General features: G+C 38.9%; 1 protein-coding gene across 3 annotated transcripts; it reads right to left on the bottom strand.

The window, feature by feature from the left end:
• Positions 1-1,057: 1,057 nt before the first annotated feature.
• On the bottom strand, positions 1,058-17,479 carry LOC121688585 (cAMP-responsive element modulator-like). Of its 3 annotated transcripts, none has more exons than XM_042068271.1 (8): positions 17,232-17,479; positions 16,303-16,378; positions 15,892-16,032; positions 15,359-15,438; positions 13,529-13,662; positions 12,775-12,963; positions 9,770-9,926; positions 1,058-1,850 (listed from the first exon to the last, which is right to left on the bottom strand). In XM_042068271.1, exons 2-8 carry the CDS (start codon positions 16,360-16,362, stop codon positions 1,706-1,708), a joined length of 906 nt encoding a protein of 301 aa, XP_041924205.1. In that variant the 5' UTR covers positions 16,363-16,378; positions 17,232-17,479; the 3' UTR covers positions 1,058-1,705. The 3 variants fall into 3 exon arrangements, with proteins under 3 accessions (XP_041924205.1, XP_041924206.1, XP_041924207.1); XM_042068272.1 differs by having other exon boundaries at positions 16,303-16,375; XM_042068273.1 differs by lacking the exon at positions 17,232-17,479 and having other exon boundaries at positions 15,892-16,054; positions 16,303-16,358.
• Positions 17,480-18,283: the final 804 nt, after the last annotated feature.

Genomic DNA, 18,283 nt, shown 5'->3' with positions numbered 1-18,283 from the left:
TCTCGTTTTAAATGTCAGGGCCCTCGGAAATCTACCAATGAAATGTGGAGATACATTGAGCCTCGTAAATGGGTGTAAAACAGTGATTTATTTGCATGGCTAGCCCGATGCCGAAGCACCACTATTGAAAAAGCTGTTGGTAGCATCGGCTAACTAGCGCCAGATTTTGGAGTGCAGGGGACAAGCCGAGATGGGCTATGAGACATACGTTCACACTCGGTATCATGTTTCAATACACTTTAGGTTAATATCACACCGGAATTCTCCTTTGAAGTCCATAAGTAGAGTTATGTGTATTAAAGTTGATTGACACATGAACTGGCATTTCTTAAATACTGTACTTTGTGGAAAAGCCTTTCATTTGTAATGACAGCTTCAAGACATTTCCTGTATGATGAAACTAATCAGTTGCAGTATTCAGGTGTGATTTTGGCCCATTATGAAAATTAATTAACACTCCCCTCAATGTCAACACTTATTTCTTTGCATTGATGTGCGACTATAGAGTTGATGAACTCCGGTGATATGCAAATTCCTTGCTGCAGACATTGCAGAGGACTTTATTTTTTATCAACACCATCAGGCCATTTTTTAAAAGTAAATGTTCCAATCAATGATCCAGGCAGCACGTATTTCTTCTCTCTCCTTCATTTTAGTCTAATTTTTACTGACTAGAACGGCTCGGGGTCAAAGGTCATACGGAATCGATTAATCTGCACTAATTTTTTGAATCAGTTATTTTTTCTCAAATTAATTAATCGAAATTAATCAGTTATTTTGACAGCCCTATTTAGAACAAAATAAAAGTAATCACAATCATAATCACTGTTACAAAATCTTCACACATAACAGTGGCAATCAAACTAAAATAGACTGAATCAACAACTGAAAAGTATTAAAATCAACAGGCGGACATTAACAAAACAATAAGGGAAAAAGTGAAAAGAGGAAATGTTTCCTGTGCTTATGTATGCTTAAATAGCAATGTTTTTTTCACACAGGCCCATTGTAGTGCATTATGCACTATTATGACAATAAATAACGGTCTATCATCATATACTGTTCAAAGTGTTATTTCAAGTTTAGAAAGCTGTACAGTTGTAGCAGATTTAAGACCATTTAATATAAATACAATTAAAGCACAAAACAAACAAAATCACATGTATGGTCGGAATTACATGAAAGGTCAAAAGGTCAGAATTACATGAAAAGGAAATAATACCAAATGGTTGGAAATACCTTTTACAGAGATTGACTTGTTCAAAACATACCATAATACAGACCAAAACAGCTGTATATTTTTATTTTACAACCATGAGCAGCCAATCTTTTCCACTTATGTTTAAGGATGGAAAGTTTTAGAAAATTTGAAACATAACAGCCCTTTATTATGCTCATTCTTGTGCCTTTGAAAACTGGTGTGTGTGTGTGGGGGGGGGGGATTAAATGTTTCTGAAACCCTCATAGAAAACAGCATAAATAGTAATACATATTTGTGCTGAGCACCATGGCAGAGGAAAATATTTTGCAATAGCAGTGAAGCAAATGATGCTGTGTAGAAAAGTTAAACCTTTGAGACCTTTTAAATAACAGCCATTTTGGAGGAATGTAACAGTGAAAGGGGGAAAAAGGCAGAACAGTCAAGGCAGCATTGTGATTTTCCTCTGTTCCCTGTTGCTGGAAGGAGTCGGCCCTAAAGAACGTCTTAGCTTGACTTGACATTGTATATGTCCTTCAAGTACTGGAGCTCTTCCAGCAGCTTCTTGTTCTGCACCTCCAGCACAGACAGCCTGGTCTCCAGGCAGCGAACATATTCCCTCTTCCTCCGCCTGCACTCCTTGGCAGCCTCCCTGCACAAAGCATAAGCAACAGAAAGGGCAGCACTGTGCCACACTCCACAGGTGTCTTGATAAGGAGGCTATGGTGCAAAGATGTCATGACTAGCCCAAGCATATCGACAAAGCTGTCTTCATGACAGAAACTGCTTATCAGACAATGTTCAGTAATGCTATTTGTGTGTGTGGGGGTGTGTGTGAGTGTGTTTGTGTCTTCGTGGTTATACAAACAAAAGCTGAATATCACATTGTTTTTTTTTCTAGTTTGGTTTGTTGTTTGTTATACCCGAAATTTTACATAGCATCCTGTAAAAATTGTAGCCCCTTTTCACATCACCCCCTGATGCTAGTTGGCTTTGTGGCAGTATAGGTGTTTCAGCGCTTTGAGTTCTTCTATGAGTGTCTTGTTTTGGTTTTCAAGAACAGCCACACGGTTTTCCAGACATTTGACATATTCCTTTTTCTTCCGGCGGCATTCCCGTGCCGCCTCCCTAGAAGTCACACAAGGCAGCCCAATGAGAGCTAATACTAGAAAACCAATATGACGGAAATACCTTCTCAACAACATGGGCCCACATAAACAAACAACAAACAACCTTTTGACACAAGGATAAGGAGCGGGAGGAGTGCCAGTGCAGAGGTAATACAGAGTGCTAAAGCTGAAAGAAACGCAAGAACTGCAAGGAGAAAAAAACAATACCAAGGACAGCCTGGGTAGATGCCTGCACTGATGGGAAAAGGGGGCGGCTGAGGAGGTGGAGACTGAGAAGCGGTAGCTGAGGAAGGCCAACGTGCCATAACATGTAGTTGCTGAGCTAATTTGGTGTCTTCAGCCATTCATGTTTTTTGAAGTCAAGTCTTTAAAGTGGAAATGAAGCAATGAGAACTGTGACAATTTTTTGGTAGCTTTTTGGAAATACATGGATTTTCATTAAACCTGAAATTCAAGTAGTTTCACTGGAAAATGACATGTCGTTAATGACTTTCGCCACTAGGGCGCGGCCATGTTTTAAAAATGCAGGCGCTATGTCATCAGAATGGTTAGCGTTTGTTTGTGGATGTTTTAGCCATTAGCGGACGTTCACTTTATTTCAATATGCCTATGCAAATTCTGTTGATGTTTGTTTTTGTGTTTGTACAAGAACAAGGGCCGCTGTAATGCAGCCTGTAGGCCTATCAGAGACAGTACTTTATTTGATTTAACTTCCTGTTCAGTTGCGTGTTTGGATGTTCTCGCACAACTTGTGGATTACTGCGACCTGAAAATGCAGTTGCATCGCTGATAAATTAGTGAATAAACTCGGTGGAGCGAACTTCTAATGTGTGAGTAAGAGGTTTCTTTTTGTGATGGAGTAAAATCAATGATTGCATTTGTTTCGCTAGTAGTTTCGCTAGTACTAATGGAAACTATTAGCAGACTTGCGAACCTCTGACGTCTGACTTGTGTAGGCTACTCAATCTGTAGTAGCCTAGTGGGGTATACTACGAAGCACGTTAGACATATCTAGGCTATGTAGCAGAGGTGGAAAAAGTATGAAAATATTGTACTCAAGTAAAAGTACCAATACCTTGATGAAATATTACTCAAGTACAAGTTAAAATACCGATCTGAAAATGTACTCAAGTAAAAGTAAAAAGTAGTTCATTTAAAATGTACTTTAAAGTAAAAGTTACTTAGTTACTTTTTTTTTGTGGGGGGGGGGGGGGGGGGGGGGGATACCAGAACAACCAGTTTTACCAGAGACATTCTAATGAGGAGATACAGCACTCAAAAAATCCTCCATAGTAATGCATGGGGTTAGTTTGTAACGCCAATATGCCAGTTGTCTACACATATCACAACCCTTCCGCGGCAAAACGTTGACATGTGAATACATTGAGCCAATCATGTGGTGTGTTGTAAAATACATTGAGCCAATCATATGGTGTGCTGTGAAGACATCGTGTCAATCATCTGTTGTGATCTCGCTGCTGGAGCAAGATTGGTGTCGTGAAGCCTTACCCACACGCATTTCTGCCGAAATAGATGCACGATAAGTGCCCAAAAAGTGTTGCAAAATGGCCGCCGAGTGGAGGTACTTGCCTGATAAGGATGTTGAGAAATGGAGATCTATGTGAAAAATCACCGGAGTTCTCCTTTAAGTTTGAGCAGTAGTTGATTTTCAAAGTTAGTTGCACTCATCCTTGGGTCGCTTTGCAGTGAACAGTAATCCAGCACAACTGAAAAGCCCCTCACAGGCAGCTGAGGCAGGTAGGCCAATGTTGAGTTGCAGAGAGTTTTTTTTATATTTGGAAACGAGCAGAAGGTTCAGCAGATTAAAGGGCGTCGAACTGGGGGGGAAAGTGGGAAGTATAGGGCAATGGAGGAAAGGGCCCTTGAAAAGTGGAATACAGGGGGCACAACACTTTCATCAGTCATGTGTAATGAAGTGGAATAACACAGGGACACACGCTACACGCTAAGAAAAAGCACTAAGGCAAGGAAAGGGAAGGAACGAGCTGGAAGTAGTTAGAGAGTAGTTATCCTTTCTATCTGTGCAAATTAATATAAGCTTGGTTAGTAGCTTACATATTGATGGGCTATAAAAAGGTTTTTCATTACCAAGGTGTCACACAAGAAACATTTCATGATGGATAAAAGCAAAAAGCTCTCCCAAGACCTTTGCAACCTTATTGTTGCAAAACATATCAATGAAACTGGTTACAGATGCATTTCAAAACTTCAGAATCTTCCAGTAAGCAGCATGGGAGCCATTATCTCCAAGTGGAAGAAACATCACTGCATCATCAATCGGCACAGGGCACAGGATCTCCTTGCAATATTTCTGACCAGGGAGTCAGAATGATAGTCAATTCTAAGAGCCAAGGACCACCTGGAGAAGGCTCCAGAAAGACTTGAAGGCAGCCAATTCAATTCAATTCAATTAAACAGTTCTGGAAGTAATCTGGAACTAAAGATTAGGATTCACAAGAGGGACCCCTGGAATCTGTTTAGAACAATGGACTAAAATCACACCTAATACTGCGACTAATAGGTTTTGTCATACAGGAAATGTCTTGAAGCTGTCTTTACAAACAAAGGCTTCCACAAAGTATTGAAGAAATTTCAGTAGGCACGTTCAATAGGCCTACTTTTTTCCTGTGTCATTTCACTTTAATACATAAAACTCTTTATGTTTGGATTTTTTATATGTGTGTTAATATATGTGTGGTGAAAATTTCAAATAGACTCACTGGAAGTTTAGGCTAATTACTGGAAAAAAAATTAAGCGTTCAATACTTATTTCCACCATATATTTATTTTAACTGAATATTTTAACTTCCAAATTAAATGTAAAAATTAATGTCAGACGAAATGTAAAGTTTGACTGATTGGATTTTGTATACAAAACATAGTGAAAACTGTCTAAGGTCACTCTCACTATCCCTGTTTAGTCCGCCTGCACGATTAAGGTAGTCTATCTTTTGTTTATTTAGTTGAGCGTCGCTAGTAGTGGACCGCTAATTGTTGTGCTGCTGGTGCAATGTCTTTCTCCAAGAAAGCCAAGTCAAGTTACTAAAAACAAAAGCCAAAACAGGAAAAAGAGAGACATCAAAATGAGGGGAAACAACTGCTAATAAACTTCTTTCCAAAGAAAGGTGAGCACAAACGTCAAAACACGAAATCCCATGGTGTTTGCTTGAATATCTCCAATAATAATAATAATCATTGGTGATAAAACGAACTGAGACAACCCATTGGAATAGCGGAAAATACACTTTCATAGGTTAGGCTAATCTGATGCATCTCGTAATCCAGCTCCATCTCCATCACTTTCAGAAAGACTGCATGGCGTCAGCTTGATTCATGTCCTGTTGTAGGCTACATGCTGATCATTATCACTAGGCTAGTGGTTTAGGGCGCGATTTTTTCTCTCTCCCTTTCTGTTTCAGTTAGTCTTAACTTTTTTTTTTTACTCAAGTAACGATGAGATTTTTGATGTAGCGAAGTACAATACTTCACTCAAAAAGTAATCAAGTAAAATTTAAAATACCGATTTTATAAACTACTTAAAAAATACAAAATACACAGAAAAACTACTCAATACAGTAACGTGAGTAAATGTATTTCGTTACTTTCCACCTCTGCTATGTAGACATATCGAGGCTTGACAAAGCCTTGACTCAGGGGTATACGTTAAGTGAAACTACGATTGCAGTTATGTGATATATTTGTCAAACTAGGCTTTCAGCTCAGATCTGTGCACGTTCTCGGTGTTGGGATGACTTTGGCCAATCGTGTAACGTGGAGACGCACAAGACCGCCTCTATTTAAAAACATTTAATCTACACTGCGGCCATTTTTTGTGTCTATAACATCAAATAAATCAATTTTTTTAACACCTATAACATCAAATAAATCAATTGTCATCAGTTGTATGGTATGCACGTCCATAGTGGGATATTTGCACGCACAGCACTATTAAAGCGCATTCGAGATCCAAAATGTTAGTAGAGGCGGAGCTCCACCTGTAAGATATATGACAGAATCCTACACGTGAGAACTTCGTTTTTAAGACAATTGATTGGTCAGTGTGCGGTAGATTCCACGATTTGAGCTATAACTTAGCACATAACCTCCTCTCGACCAGGTTTGGTTGACAGCATGAGATACCATGGTGATATAGCGACACTAAAACAGATCCACTTTCGTGTCACAGCATAGCCTGGCTTTGAGCGCAACATACCTCGCTAACCCACTAATCGAGATTCGTAGTACACCCCATTGGTCTGTGATTGTGACAGGCATGGTTTTGTGGGTAGACGTTATTTATGGACTGTAGGCCAGGCGTCTGAGTTTAGATTTGTTTATGTAAGCTGACAAAAAATAACCTGCTGTTCACTTTAAGTAAATAAATGCACGAATGTGCCACTTGTAGCAACCATAGATTGTAGGGTTCATGCTATGTTATGCTATGCCAGTCACAGTATGTGCTTGTTATGTTATGCTACATAATGCAGTACTGTAGCGCAGCTTCTACCATGATAATACATTGCAGAACAACTGAGTATGGGTGTAAAAATGAGTGTAGTCTCAGGTGATCAATGTAGACCCCTAGCCTACTCCCTCAACCCACAACCTATCAAGAGTGTGTTAGCTGGATAACTGCTGTTTTTTTGGGCGCTCCAGTGTTTCGGCTCAGATATCCCTCAGCGCTCTAATGACAGCATTTGACACGTCGGATTGGACGTGATACATCTTTTATTTTGGATGAAATGTCCCAGGTTAATTTCCTGGCAGCAGACACTCTCCATGTCAGTGGACATAGGGACACAAACCCCACATAAGCACCACCGATTGTTTCCTGTGCGCTCAGATACATCTCTCTCGATCATTTATTTCTCCTCCATAGTCAGGCTCTGTGGGGGGCACTAAAACTCTCACTGCTCTTACTTGCTCAAAAGCATAGGCAATTGGATGCCTGTCCTCATTGGTGGGTCTATCCCATTCGTCCATATCCATTTTGTTGAGGCAGTAAGCTAACTGTGAGGCTATGACAGCCACTATGTAAACAACCTAGAATGTTGTACCAATCATTCTCATGATGTCATCATGTTCTGAAAACAAAGACGGCTGCGCACAGGCTGGAATTAATGCAACTTGTGCTTTATTCTGAATAACGGGTCATATTTCCGACGTTATTTGTATTTATGGTATATTAAATATTTAACTAGTGCTATAGACATCTGTTTTATTTGACTGCTTCATTTCCACTTTAAAAGAACACGGCAACATTTTGGGACATTAGCTTATTTACCGTATCTCCAAGAGTTAGGTAAGTCGATACCGTTCTTGTCTCAGTGCGTGCAGTAACTCATTCTAACACACCCACCGCTGGCCTAGCTTAGCACAGTGCCTCAAAGTGAGCGGCTCCAAAAGCCTGAGAGCTCCCAATAGTGACAAAAGAACTGCAATCTTTTCCTATTTATATGTTGTAATTTGTATAGTTATAACGTGTACAAATAACAATGTCAAATGAGACACAGCCATTTACTAAGCATTAGTTTAGGGCTGAAACGATTCATCGAGTTACTCGAATAACTCGATTACAAAAATTAGTCGAGGCAAAAACCCTGCCTCAAAGCCTCGTTAAATTCCTATGACGCGCACTATACGCGCAGGGATCTGATTGTTCCACACAGACCGTTGTTCAGGAAGCACACCACTAGCGCGTGAATCGTGATACATTCTGAATTTAGCTGGCGCGATGGCGGAGTCAAGATGGCCATAAATGGCAGAAAATGTCTACATTTTTTAAGTAAAGTTTTGTGATCATTACATACTCAAAAAGGAAAAGAACAAGCATCTGAACCGAAAACATCCACTCCATACTGTTTCACCAAGCGTCAATAAAGTAGGCTATCTATCAATCTTTCTAGCCTATCTATCATCTATTAGGGGTTTGCACGGCGTGTCATCAGATCTGGACGTCGCCATATTGGAGATACTCGCCTCATTAGAAAGCATTAGGCACTGAAGTAAATCCCAAACATTGTCAAGGAAAATGGTTAATTATTGCCGTGTTTTAGGTTGTACCAATAGGTCCGACTGAGAAAAACATCTGGTGTAGGTATTGACTTCCAAAAGTTATTAAAAAACTAGGGAGAAAGGAGAATAATGTCAGAAGTTATCAGAGGAAGGGGGGCGCTTGTGGTTGAACTTGGTACTTCGTCTCCCTCACCCAACTCATATGGATCTGCGCTGCCAATAAACCGTAATTTCTCAAAATATCGCGCATTTTCTTGTGGTCCAAGTCCTGTCCTATATGCCTTTGCATCTTAGACGCATTTTGATGAGCTTTTCTGTTGTTTAGACACGGCTACAATCACGTAAGATATCCAAAGTGCATAATACTCCATTGTACTTCATTCACTGAGTATCGCCAATATGGCCGCGCGTGCTGGGTTACCATGGTTACCGGCCAGAACGTGACGTCCGTGCAAACCCCTAATCTACGTAGCCTATAGCCTACACTGATGTTGGCTGATTTTAATCACATACCGTATTTGTAGCGATGTCGTGATATAATGTTTAGCTTTGATGTTTTTAAGTAGTAAACTTATTCACGTTCAATTGCAAGACAGTATGCCTAAAAAAGAACCCCTTCTTATACACACATGCATGCACCCTCATCTTCCCTCACGCACCGCACGCATACGCGCACACACACACACACACACACACAGGTTGCTAGGTTACCATAGCAAATAGGCTCACCCCAGAAATTATTTTTAGTAGCCTAATGGTAAAATTATTTGTTAGTAGCCTAATGGTAAATGCTGCAGGTGTAGAAATCTACATAAAACAGATATTTACTTTGATGTCAGGTCTAGATTACAGCATGAAACTTGTTGTGCATATTAATACATTAAATTGCTTTCCCTCTTCTCCCTCCCAGCACTTCACAACATAGTATGGACAGCTTTGTTCGCCCAGCTAAGTCATGCACAAGAGGCTGCAATTTTACAGAGAGCATTTTGAACATTATTATATTGTTGGCACTGGCACTTACTTATAAACACTAAATGGGTAAATTGCAATAAAAGGGCTTAGTTTTGGAGCCAAATGTTGGAGTTAGAATAAATACCTCAGTGCCAATTGCTTGATCATTTTACAGCCATGTCATTTTCGTTATGCATTATTTGTTTTGGTTGTTTAAAAATGCAAAAAAAAAAAAAAAAATATCCGATTAATCGATTAATCGATCGATAAAGTGCTAGATTAATCGATTACAAAAATAATCGATAGCTGCAGCGCTAGATTAGTTACAGTTTCAGAAAGTAGCAACCAAGTGCCATAAAGCAGAAAAGTGTTGAGCCAACCTGTAAAATTGAAGTGGATGGGAAAGCCTTGTGTAGATGATATATGTGCATGTCTGTAAACTTATGCTTACCTATTCTTTAACAAGCGCAGCTCCCTTTTGCGAGTGGCCTCTTCAGTGTGCTGCTGGGGTCTATGCATGGAGCTGGAGGACCCAGACATCATCACCCCCTGAGGCAGACTGGGTGCGGAGGTGCGAATTTGGTATGCTGATATATCACCAGTGGCAGCTGCGATGGGAAAAGAGAATCATGAAGAGGTTATTATGTGTGTATGTGTGTTATTATGTGAGAGCCAGAGAGACTAGAACTAAATACATTCATGGAGCCTTGAATGCATGTATGAGAGAGGGAGAGAAAGCCACACCCTGCACTATTGCTGGATATAGTGAATTTAGTGTGGTACACAAATGAGAACAGCTGTGAGACAGCCTACTGATAATGTGTTGTTGCAATGGTAAACCTGCTCAGTACGAGGAACTGCAGGTTCAGAATGTAAAGACTGTAAAGTACAGTCTTTGGGTTACAGACATGCACACAAAAACATTTACATTTTTTCAATTAGCTGATGGTTAAATCCAAAGTGTCAAAAAAGCGTCAGCTAAATGAACAAGAAACCAACACTGCAGTAAATCAAATATGTCCTACTGACCACCTAGGGTTATGATATGAGCATAACAGTGAGACAGTGTGAACCTTCAATATCAATGTAGGCATGGTGTTAAGTCCTGACATCAGCCATATTGACTAGTACAAGTCCAGATATGTCCAGACCAAAGTAAGCCAGGATGACTGGTGTTATATTGGTGAATGCCTAACATCATTCTCTTATGTTAGTTTGATTTAGGACAACAGGCATCCGTCAACATATGAATATCTATTATGCAAATACATCTAGCAATCAAAAATAATATGTAAACTATACATTCTAAAACACTCCTAGGATGAATTTATTTTAATAGTGAAGGAAAATGAAAGAACAAAAAAAAAATCAGCATACCAGATGACAAGCATTTTCTGCCTTCATATTCTTGTATTTAGAACCCATTCTGAATCTTCACTGAGACATAAGAAGCATATTATCTAACAAATGATTAATCTCCTATCGTCTTGCTTGCGTGAAAGGAACTGGCTGTAATCACAGTGTGACTCTGAAACCCTGGACTGACGTCAATGTACATCTTATTTGTGCTTGAGCATTTACATTTCCCTGCTGGTGTTCAATTCCAGGAAACGTGATGACGTCAGTCAGAGATGTGAATGGGCTGAGCATTCAAGCGTTCAGAAAGGGTAGGGAGAGGGAAGAGCGAAAACAGCAAGAGAAGGAGACCATGCCAGTGAGAGGAAGGGAGAAGGACATGCAATGAAAAGGCACAGAAGACTTTGCCACGAAAACACTGAGCAGAGTTCAACTTGTTGATTTGCATGGACCTTTACAGATCTGTTTCCAGTGAAGCTTGTGAAAATGAAACAACATTGCTTAACATGGCTAGTAATGGATACATTCAAATTAATCTTGCAACCTAATCTCAATGGTTATTTGATGGAAATGGTCATGGACCAAAACTTTTCCTCTCTTCGCCTTTACTGTACGTGGTAAGTTTTTAATTCCAACCGTTTGTATGTGTACTTTCAAATATAGACAATAGTGTTTATAAATAGTGTGACACCATACATAGCCAATGATCTGAATGTTAAATAAATAACTAAATAAAAAAAAAAATAAATAAATAATAAAAATTTTTTTTATATATATATATATATATATATATATAAAGAAATATATTAAATGACGAACATACCTGATTCCGTTTCATCCCCTGTATCAGCCATGTGTACTGCATAGAGCTCCAGGATGCACTCTCATCCTGCCCATACGGAGTGTACCTAGTAGCTCCTAGTAGCTATGTAAGCATTTACAATTAAAGCCATTGACATCACTATGACATCACTAGACAACTGATGTCAATAGCATGGTGTCAAACAAATCATGCCCCCCACCTCTTTCATTCAGAGCACATATGAAACAGTAGGTCTCAAATAAAGGATATTTAAGAGCTTTAAGTTTGTCACTTCATTTAAAAGACCTTCCCAGCCCAGCCAGAGTGAACTTGCCCGGTGCTCTTGTTGCAAAATACCATAACCATAATATGTATTCCTTGAGGGCCCTACTCTTTATTGACCATTTTACCTTTCAGCTATTTCAGCTGATACAATATTTGTATCATTACAGTAGTAGTAAAATTAGTAATTAGTAAAAGTTAAGATAATGTATGATTATTGTTGGTAATGTTGAATATTATTGAAAAAGTGATGTGATGTTGTGTCCATGTGATGAAATGTTGAAGGATTCAGCTGCATAGCAAAGAGTTTTCTCCCTGCTTTCTCCCCGCCTTCCCTGAAGATATCTCCTCACCAATCAATCATGGGATTTGACTATGCTAATTGGTGGCTTTATTAACTACTAATTAGCAATTTAACATGATTAATTAAGTATGAGCTCAGAGAACTTGCCATTTTGAACGGAAACAAAGGTAATGTTTGGTGCCAAGCAGACACTGTGATTTTAGCCCTAAATCAGAGCTAACAAAAGTTTTGCTTCACTGTCAGATCTTTCATGTAACTTCAGCACGCTCACAATGTCTTATAAGGAAACTTCACAATCAATATTTCAACTCCAGTCCAATCCAAGTGAATTTCTGGCATATCAGAATTTTCAGTAATTTGCCTTGCAGTGTGAGCATTAGAGCGTACAGTGTGAATACAAAAATCCTGTTTGATTGAAATGTGTCGGGTTACCATATCGTATGCAACTGAAAAAAATTGTACTGTGAACACGGTATGTCATATTTTAATCATATAGCCCATAGTTGATGTGATTCATGTCTAAATATAATGCTGCCTGATAAGACTTGTCCATTTCTTTTGCAACATCCTTTTTCTGTTCAATTTTCTCATAATAAATAATGCCGGAATGAATGATTGAGCCCTTCTGGAAAAACTACTGATTATTTCCATCACTAAATGCAGTAGACCATAATCCTTTGTTAGTGAAGTTAGTTAAATAATGGTTGTTTACCTTGTACCATCATCTTGCTGCCTGGCATGTAGTACTGCTGGGTCCCATCCCCTGACTGTGTGCCATATGGTACCATGGGTGGCCCAGACTGAGGTGCGCCTGAAGGGGGCATGGTCAGAGTCTGCAGTCCCTGCAATCCCTCTCCTGCAGCATTTGTGATTTGGATGGCACCTCCCTGTGTGAAAGCAACTAGACAGATAAAACAGCTTTGAGTAAATACACCTGGACCGAGAAAACAGTAAATCGTAAAAAAATACTGCTCTGTTTTGGTGTACTGTTGCATGAGCAACAATTTACTTGAGAAACGTTAAAATTGTGTTTTGTACATCCTTGTGCATTGTAGACAAAAAAAATGTTGTGTTGTTCAATACCAGGAGAGTCACCAATGCCCATGACTTATTATTTTTTTGTGTTTTGTGAATTGTCTCTATTTTTAAATTTGATTTGTGAAGTGACTTTGGGTGTGTTGAAAGGTACTTTAAAAATAAAATGTTTTATTATTATTTACACAAATCCATTCAATGGCACATACTGTTTAATTATATTTTATACTGTTATAACATCACATGACCTCACACACTTTCACAATTCACAATCCAAGGTCAAGTTATTTTTACAGCACATTAAAAGCATAATTTGACCAAAAGTATTTTACAGCTGACGATAGAAAATACATGAACAAGAGAAATAAGGCATTAAATTATGTTGTAGAAAAAAAATAAAAGAAACAGTGAGTTAAAAAAAGAAGCCTTACTGTACTGGCCAGTGCTCGTCTGAAAGATAGATGTCTGCAAAGGAATTGCTGGTACACCAGAATTATCCCCGTCTTCTGCCTTGTCTTCAATTCTAGGTACCGAGGGGCTGTCGGATGCCAAGTTGTTGACTTTTCTGAGGGACAAATGAAAATATCAATTTCCTAGAAGATTTTGGTAGTACTATAAAAGCTATGGCAGTCATGACTGTAAAGGATATCTCCACCTGCGGTTATTACATTATTCATTTGTTAGATCTGTTAATATCTGATTGGAGGACAGGCATTCCATGAGTGGGGATATCCCAAGACATCCCCACTTGTACCCTTCACAGCTAATAATCACTCCACATTTTGCAGTGAATTGTCGCAACATCCTATTCCATCCATTCAAAGCAAGAGGGAAGCGATTTCATTAAGTCACATTTGACAGTTATTGAGTAAGAAAATGGGGTAAATGCAGTAGGATGAATGTTTCAAATTAACATGTAACGTGAAGACAAGTAAGTATACACACATTATTGTGTGCACTGTTGAAAGCTAAGAGTGATATTTTTGTGTTACTTGGCAACAGTAGATGCCAAGATCAATGGAACTATTTTTGGGGGTGAAGGATTAATGAACAAAAATCTAAATAACGACACAAAACATAGTTAAATATCTTTGAACTTGATTATTCTTTATTCTTTATCTGATCCACATTAGCTTAAACTAAGTGGTTGCCTATTAGGGCTGGGGCGGTAACGCATTACGGCAATACAGCATTCACGTGACGCCTCCCACGGGTCTGAACTAGGCGTGTCATGGATTCGATTTTCGATCTTTTTTAATTATATTACTATTAATGCAATTCTCATGTTTACTTTTGCCTTATATCCAGTTCTATTTTGGGGGGATTTTATTTTGAAACCGCATTTTTATTGAAAAGACTAAATGTGTTATATGAACACACCGGTCATTTCAGGGAAACAAGAGGGGGTTCTAGTTAGGTTGAAGTCTTCTTTTTAGTGGCTGTAGCTTCAAGTTTGGGGATATAGGCTAATGTTCACATCCCGCACGTCAACACCCGTGTGTGTGTGTTTTTCCCCCCTCTTGGCATGCATGCTGGACATTGGGGGTGTGGCTGCATTGTCGATTCTACTTTTGAATTAGAAGTTTGAGATCGGGGTGTCATTTCGATCAATTTTCGACTTAAAACCGAAATCGTGACAGCCCTACATGACGCATAATAACATTTCATTTTGAATTTAATAGGCTGCACACTATACAAAATTTAATGAAAAGTGTAAGGTTACACAATCCTGTACAATCGAAGCCAACAGATTTACATGCGGTATGCTGTTCAAGGTGTTCTATTAGCCTAAATGTAAAATAATAAACTTATTCCTTATTATGTTCAATGAAACATTTTAAGAAAAATACATACTGTTCCAGCCCTATTGCTACTGTAATCTTCCTGGGGTCCACAGAAGAACACTCACGTAAAAACGTGATAAAAAGATATAGATAGGCGCTTTCTTTTGGAAATTTTTGGGCTTAATGCCATTGAGGGAGGAGGAAAAAACTGCTTTTCGTGGTAACAGAGTTACAGTAGCGGAGTTACTGAACAGCATATTTTAAAAGTTTCCTAAAAACCCTTTAGATATATTTTTTCTTAATAATTTTTTCTTAGTAATATGGCACGAGTGAGAGTGGGGTTGGTAAAGGGTATACCCACATATCCTTTACCAACCCACTCTCACTCGTGCCATATTACTCAAGTGTTTGCTAAGGCTTGTCAGGTTTACCATGGGTTTTATGCATGGAATTTGTCACACTGTGATTTTTATATACCTGTATGGAGCTCTACGGGAGACGTTTTCTCGTCGCGTCTTAGAACCTGGAGCATCTTTTCCATGATGTGCATCTTCGAGCTTCAAAAAGAGAAAACAGAGCAACATCTGTTATAGACCCAATCTCTATGTAATTTTAGGCTGGTCAGCCATAGTTGGTGTAAAAACAATCTAACATTAACAGAAATGTACCTGGGCCTTGGGAGACTAATGAAGGACAAAAGATATACAGGCCTAATAAATATACGAACACAACTGAACATTAGTATTACTGTTCTATTAATACCCTTGTCTTTGTGGTGTTTTTAATTGTTACTCAATATTGTAAACTGGAAAAATCCTTTAAAGTGTTAGAATTATGTTCCTTGTTTACACTTTTTAGTTCCACTTCAAATTCATGATTATGATGCTTGTTTTAACAATGTTAAGGGTATTGTTGCTGTTTAAATTGTTTAGATATGTGTAAATCCTTTCTGAAAAATATTACATTTAGCCATTACACATATTTTTTGTTGCATGGCCTTAACTCTTTACCTGAGGTTTCTGGACCTGTGGGGACTGGATGACAGTTGATTGAGGTGTCTGAATAACTCTTTGTACTTGCATTATCTGGCCATTGGGCAACTTCACCATTGTCGCTGCCTGTGACTCTCCTTTACTGCCACATGCAGGCCCCTACAAATAAGAAATCTCAATACTACATGAAATTACATAATGTGAAATTACTCATATAGTCTGAGCCATGTGCAGTGTAGGCCTACTAATTCCTCAGCTGTACTGTTTAAAATGATATCACATAATCTGACATTATAAAATACTGAGAGTAAGTTTTCCTGCTATTCCCATACACTTATCCTTGATTCTCCTATTACAGTGCCACAAATAATAGCCTGCATCTAGTAAAATGGGTCATTAATATTCCATAATGAATGCCTGCACTTATACCTGAGGATGAAGAGAGGAACATTTGGAGCTAGTTGATTTCTTCAGAGAAGCCTCCTCCATGCTGTTCTTATAACTACTATTAACAAAATACAAATTATAAACCATCTTCACGCTAGGCCAGTAGCAAAACTGGACATTCCAACTTTCATTTGTCTGTATGAACCTATTTGCACCATTTAGGCTAAATTACATTAGTCTACTAACGTTACACTAAGATGTTTCAATTGGCAAACAATTGTAAATTGTGAAGATGCATTTCTATGATGTGTTGCAGTCAGGTAGGCTACTTAAACCTATTGACATAAAAATCAATAAACAAAGCAAGTGGGGGGGGGGGGGGGGGGGGGGGTCGAACTTATGTCATACAACCCTGATGACAGAAAATATCAAAAGGTAAATGATAATAACACCAGTTTCTATCAGCAAGGAGGCAGATAATTTGTTCAGAAAGGCTATCCAAGGCTAACTATCCAAAACAGCTGATAATTTGTTAGAACTGGTTTCGGAGTCGCAGCCTGGTGACAAGAAACAGTAGAAAGTTGTTGGCAGCACCTATGGAAGCTACTAGCGAGCAAGCTAACGTTTATCTAACGCTTTATGGATTTAAGTTATTTAGTTATGCTCTTCGGTTAACGGAAGGTATACTTTTGATCTTTTAAATTAATGTATATCTTCTTTGGCGCTTACTTGTATTCTTCACACACTTTTCGATTCATTTTTTAAATCAGGTGAAACTTCACCTGAGTATATCTTAGCCAGGATCTATGGTTGTCATGTTGCTGCTAATCGTCACTATTACGTTCCTACTGAGGTAACTTATCACTACTATGTGATGAGTGTTCACATCAGCCCTAATGCCTTTTTTCATACACTGATAGTAACTGTGTCAAAACTAAAGGAATCAAATGCAAATGAAACTTGCTACTTACCAATGTAAATATAAAGTGAGAGTCAATGCAGTCCACTTGTTAAAATAAATAACAGGAACGTTAACGTTAGCCAGTGATTTCAAAATGTTTCAAGAATGGTTGGCACGTGAGAATTTCGGCAGAATCTTCCGTTTTGATTGGACCAGAGCCTTATAGATATGGCTCTGGATTGGACAACCAATAATTAATGACCAACTGACTTGGAACATTTGGTTAAACGTTCTTCTGAAACAGTTTTCAACACTAAACAGCTTTGTCCTTTTTAAGGTGTCCTAGAAACGTTGTGACTTCTCAGTGGACACATACCGGTTCTGGACATTCCTACTTTGTTGGCGACATCTAGTGGAGACCGAAGAATGGCATGTAGAACTAGGCCTATGACCTGACTGACCTCAGCAAGTAAAGTGAGCAGTGCTCATCGCTTCCAACTGTCACAATGCCAGTGTGTGTGTGTGTGTGTGGGGGGGGGGGGGGGGGGTTCAACATGTTTCATACACTCCTTGCAACTGCATTTTAGAACTTCCAAAACTCCAAATTTGCCAATTATTATGAACAACACTGAATAATAGTTTATGTTATGTGTTAATCACTAGAGTGTATTCCATACACAATCTGGCAATCTGGGAAATGTCAGACTAACAGAAAAAATGGATGGTTCATTTTCAAATGAAGTTTGATGGTCATGCAAATTCCGGGAGTTTTCCGGGAGAAATAACAAAACGGAAGGGCGACGGGAGATGACCTTGAAATACGGGAGAAACCCGAAAATGGGAGTGTTGGCAGGTAGGAATTAACCATAGCCTAGTCTACTACTACTAGCCTATTGATAATGATGTGGAAGTGGAGTGTCCTCGTTGCTGTTAGCCGGTGTCATGACATTAATTATTAAAGGTGCATTCTACAATTGTAGGATCTCCTCACAATCTGCTATGCCCATCCTGTGATATAGGCCTAGGCTAGCCTACAGGCCTAATCCTATCACTGTTAAGAAAAGAGAGCCACCTCTGTGTTTTGTTTGGTCCTTGGTTAAAATATAATATAGACCCTATGTT

This window comes from Alosa sapidissima, chromosome 17, assembly GCF_018492685.1.
Source record: "Alosa sapidissima isolate fAloSap1 chromosome 17, fAloSap1.pri, whole genome shotgun sequence".
NCBI lineage: Eukaryota > Metazoa > Chordata > Actinopteri > Clupeiformes > Clupeidae > Alosa > Alosa sapidissima.
The sequence above is the reverse complement of the archived record's forward strand: the minus strand, read 5'-3'. Positions and strand labels throughout refer to the sequence as shown.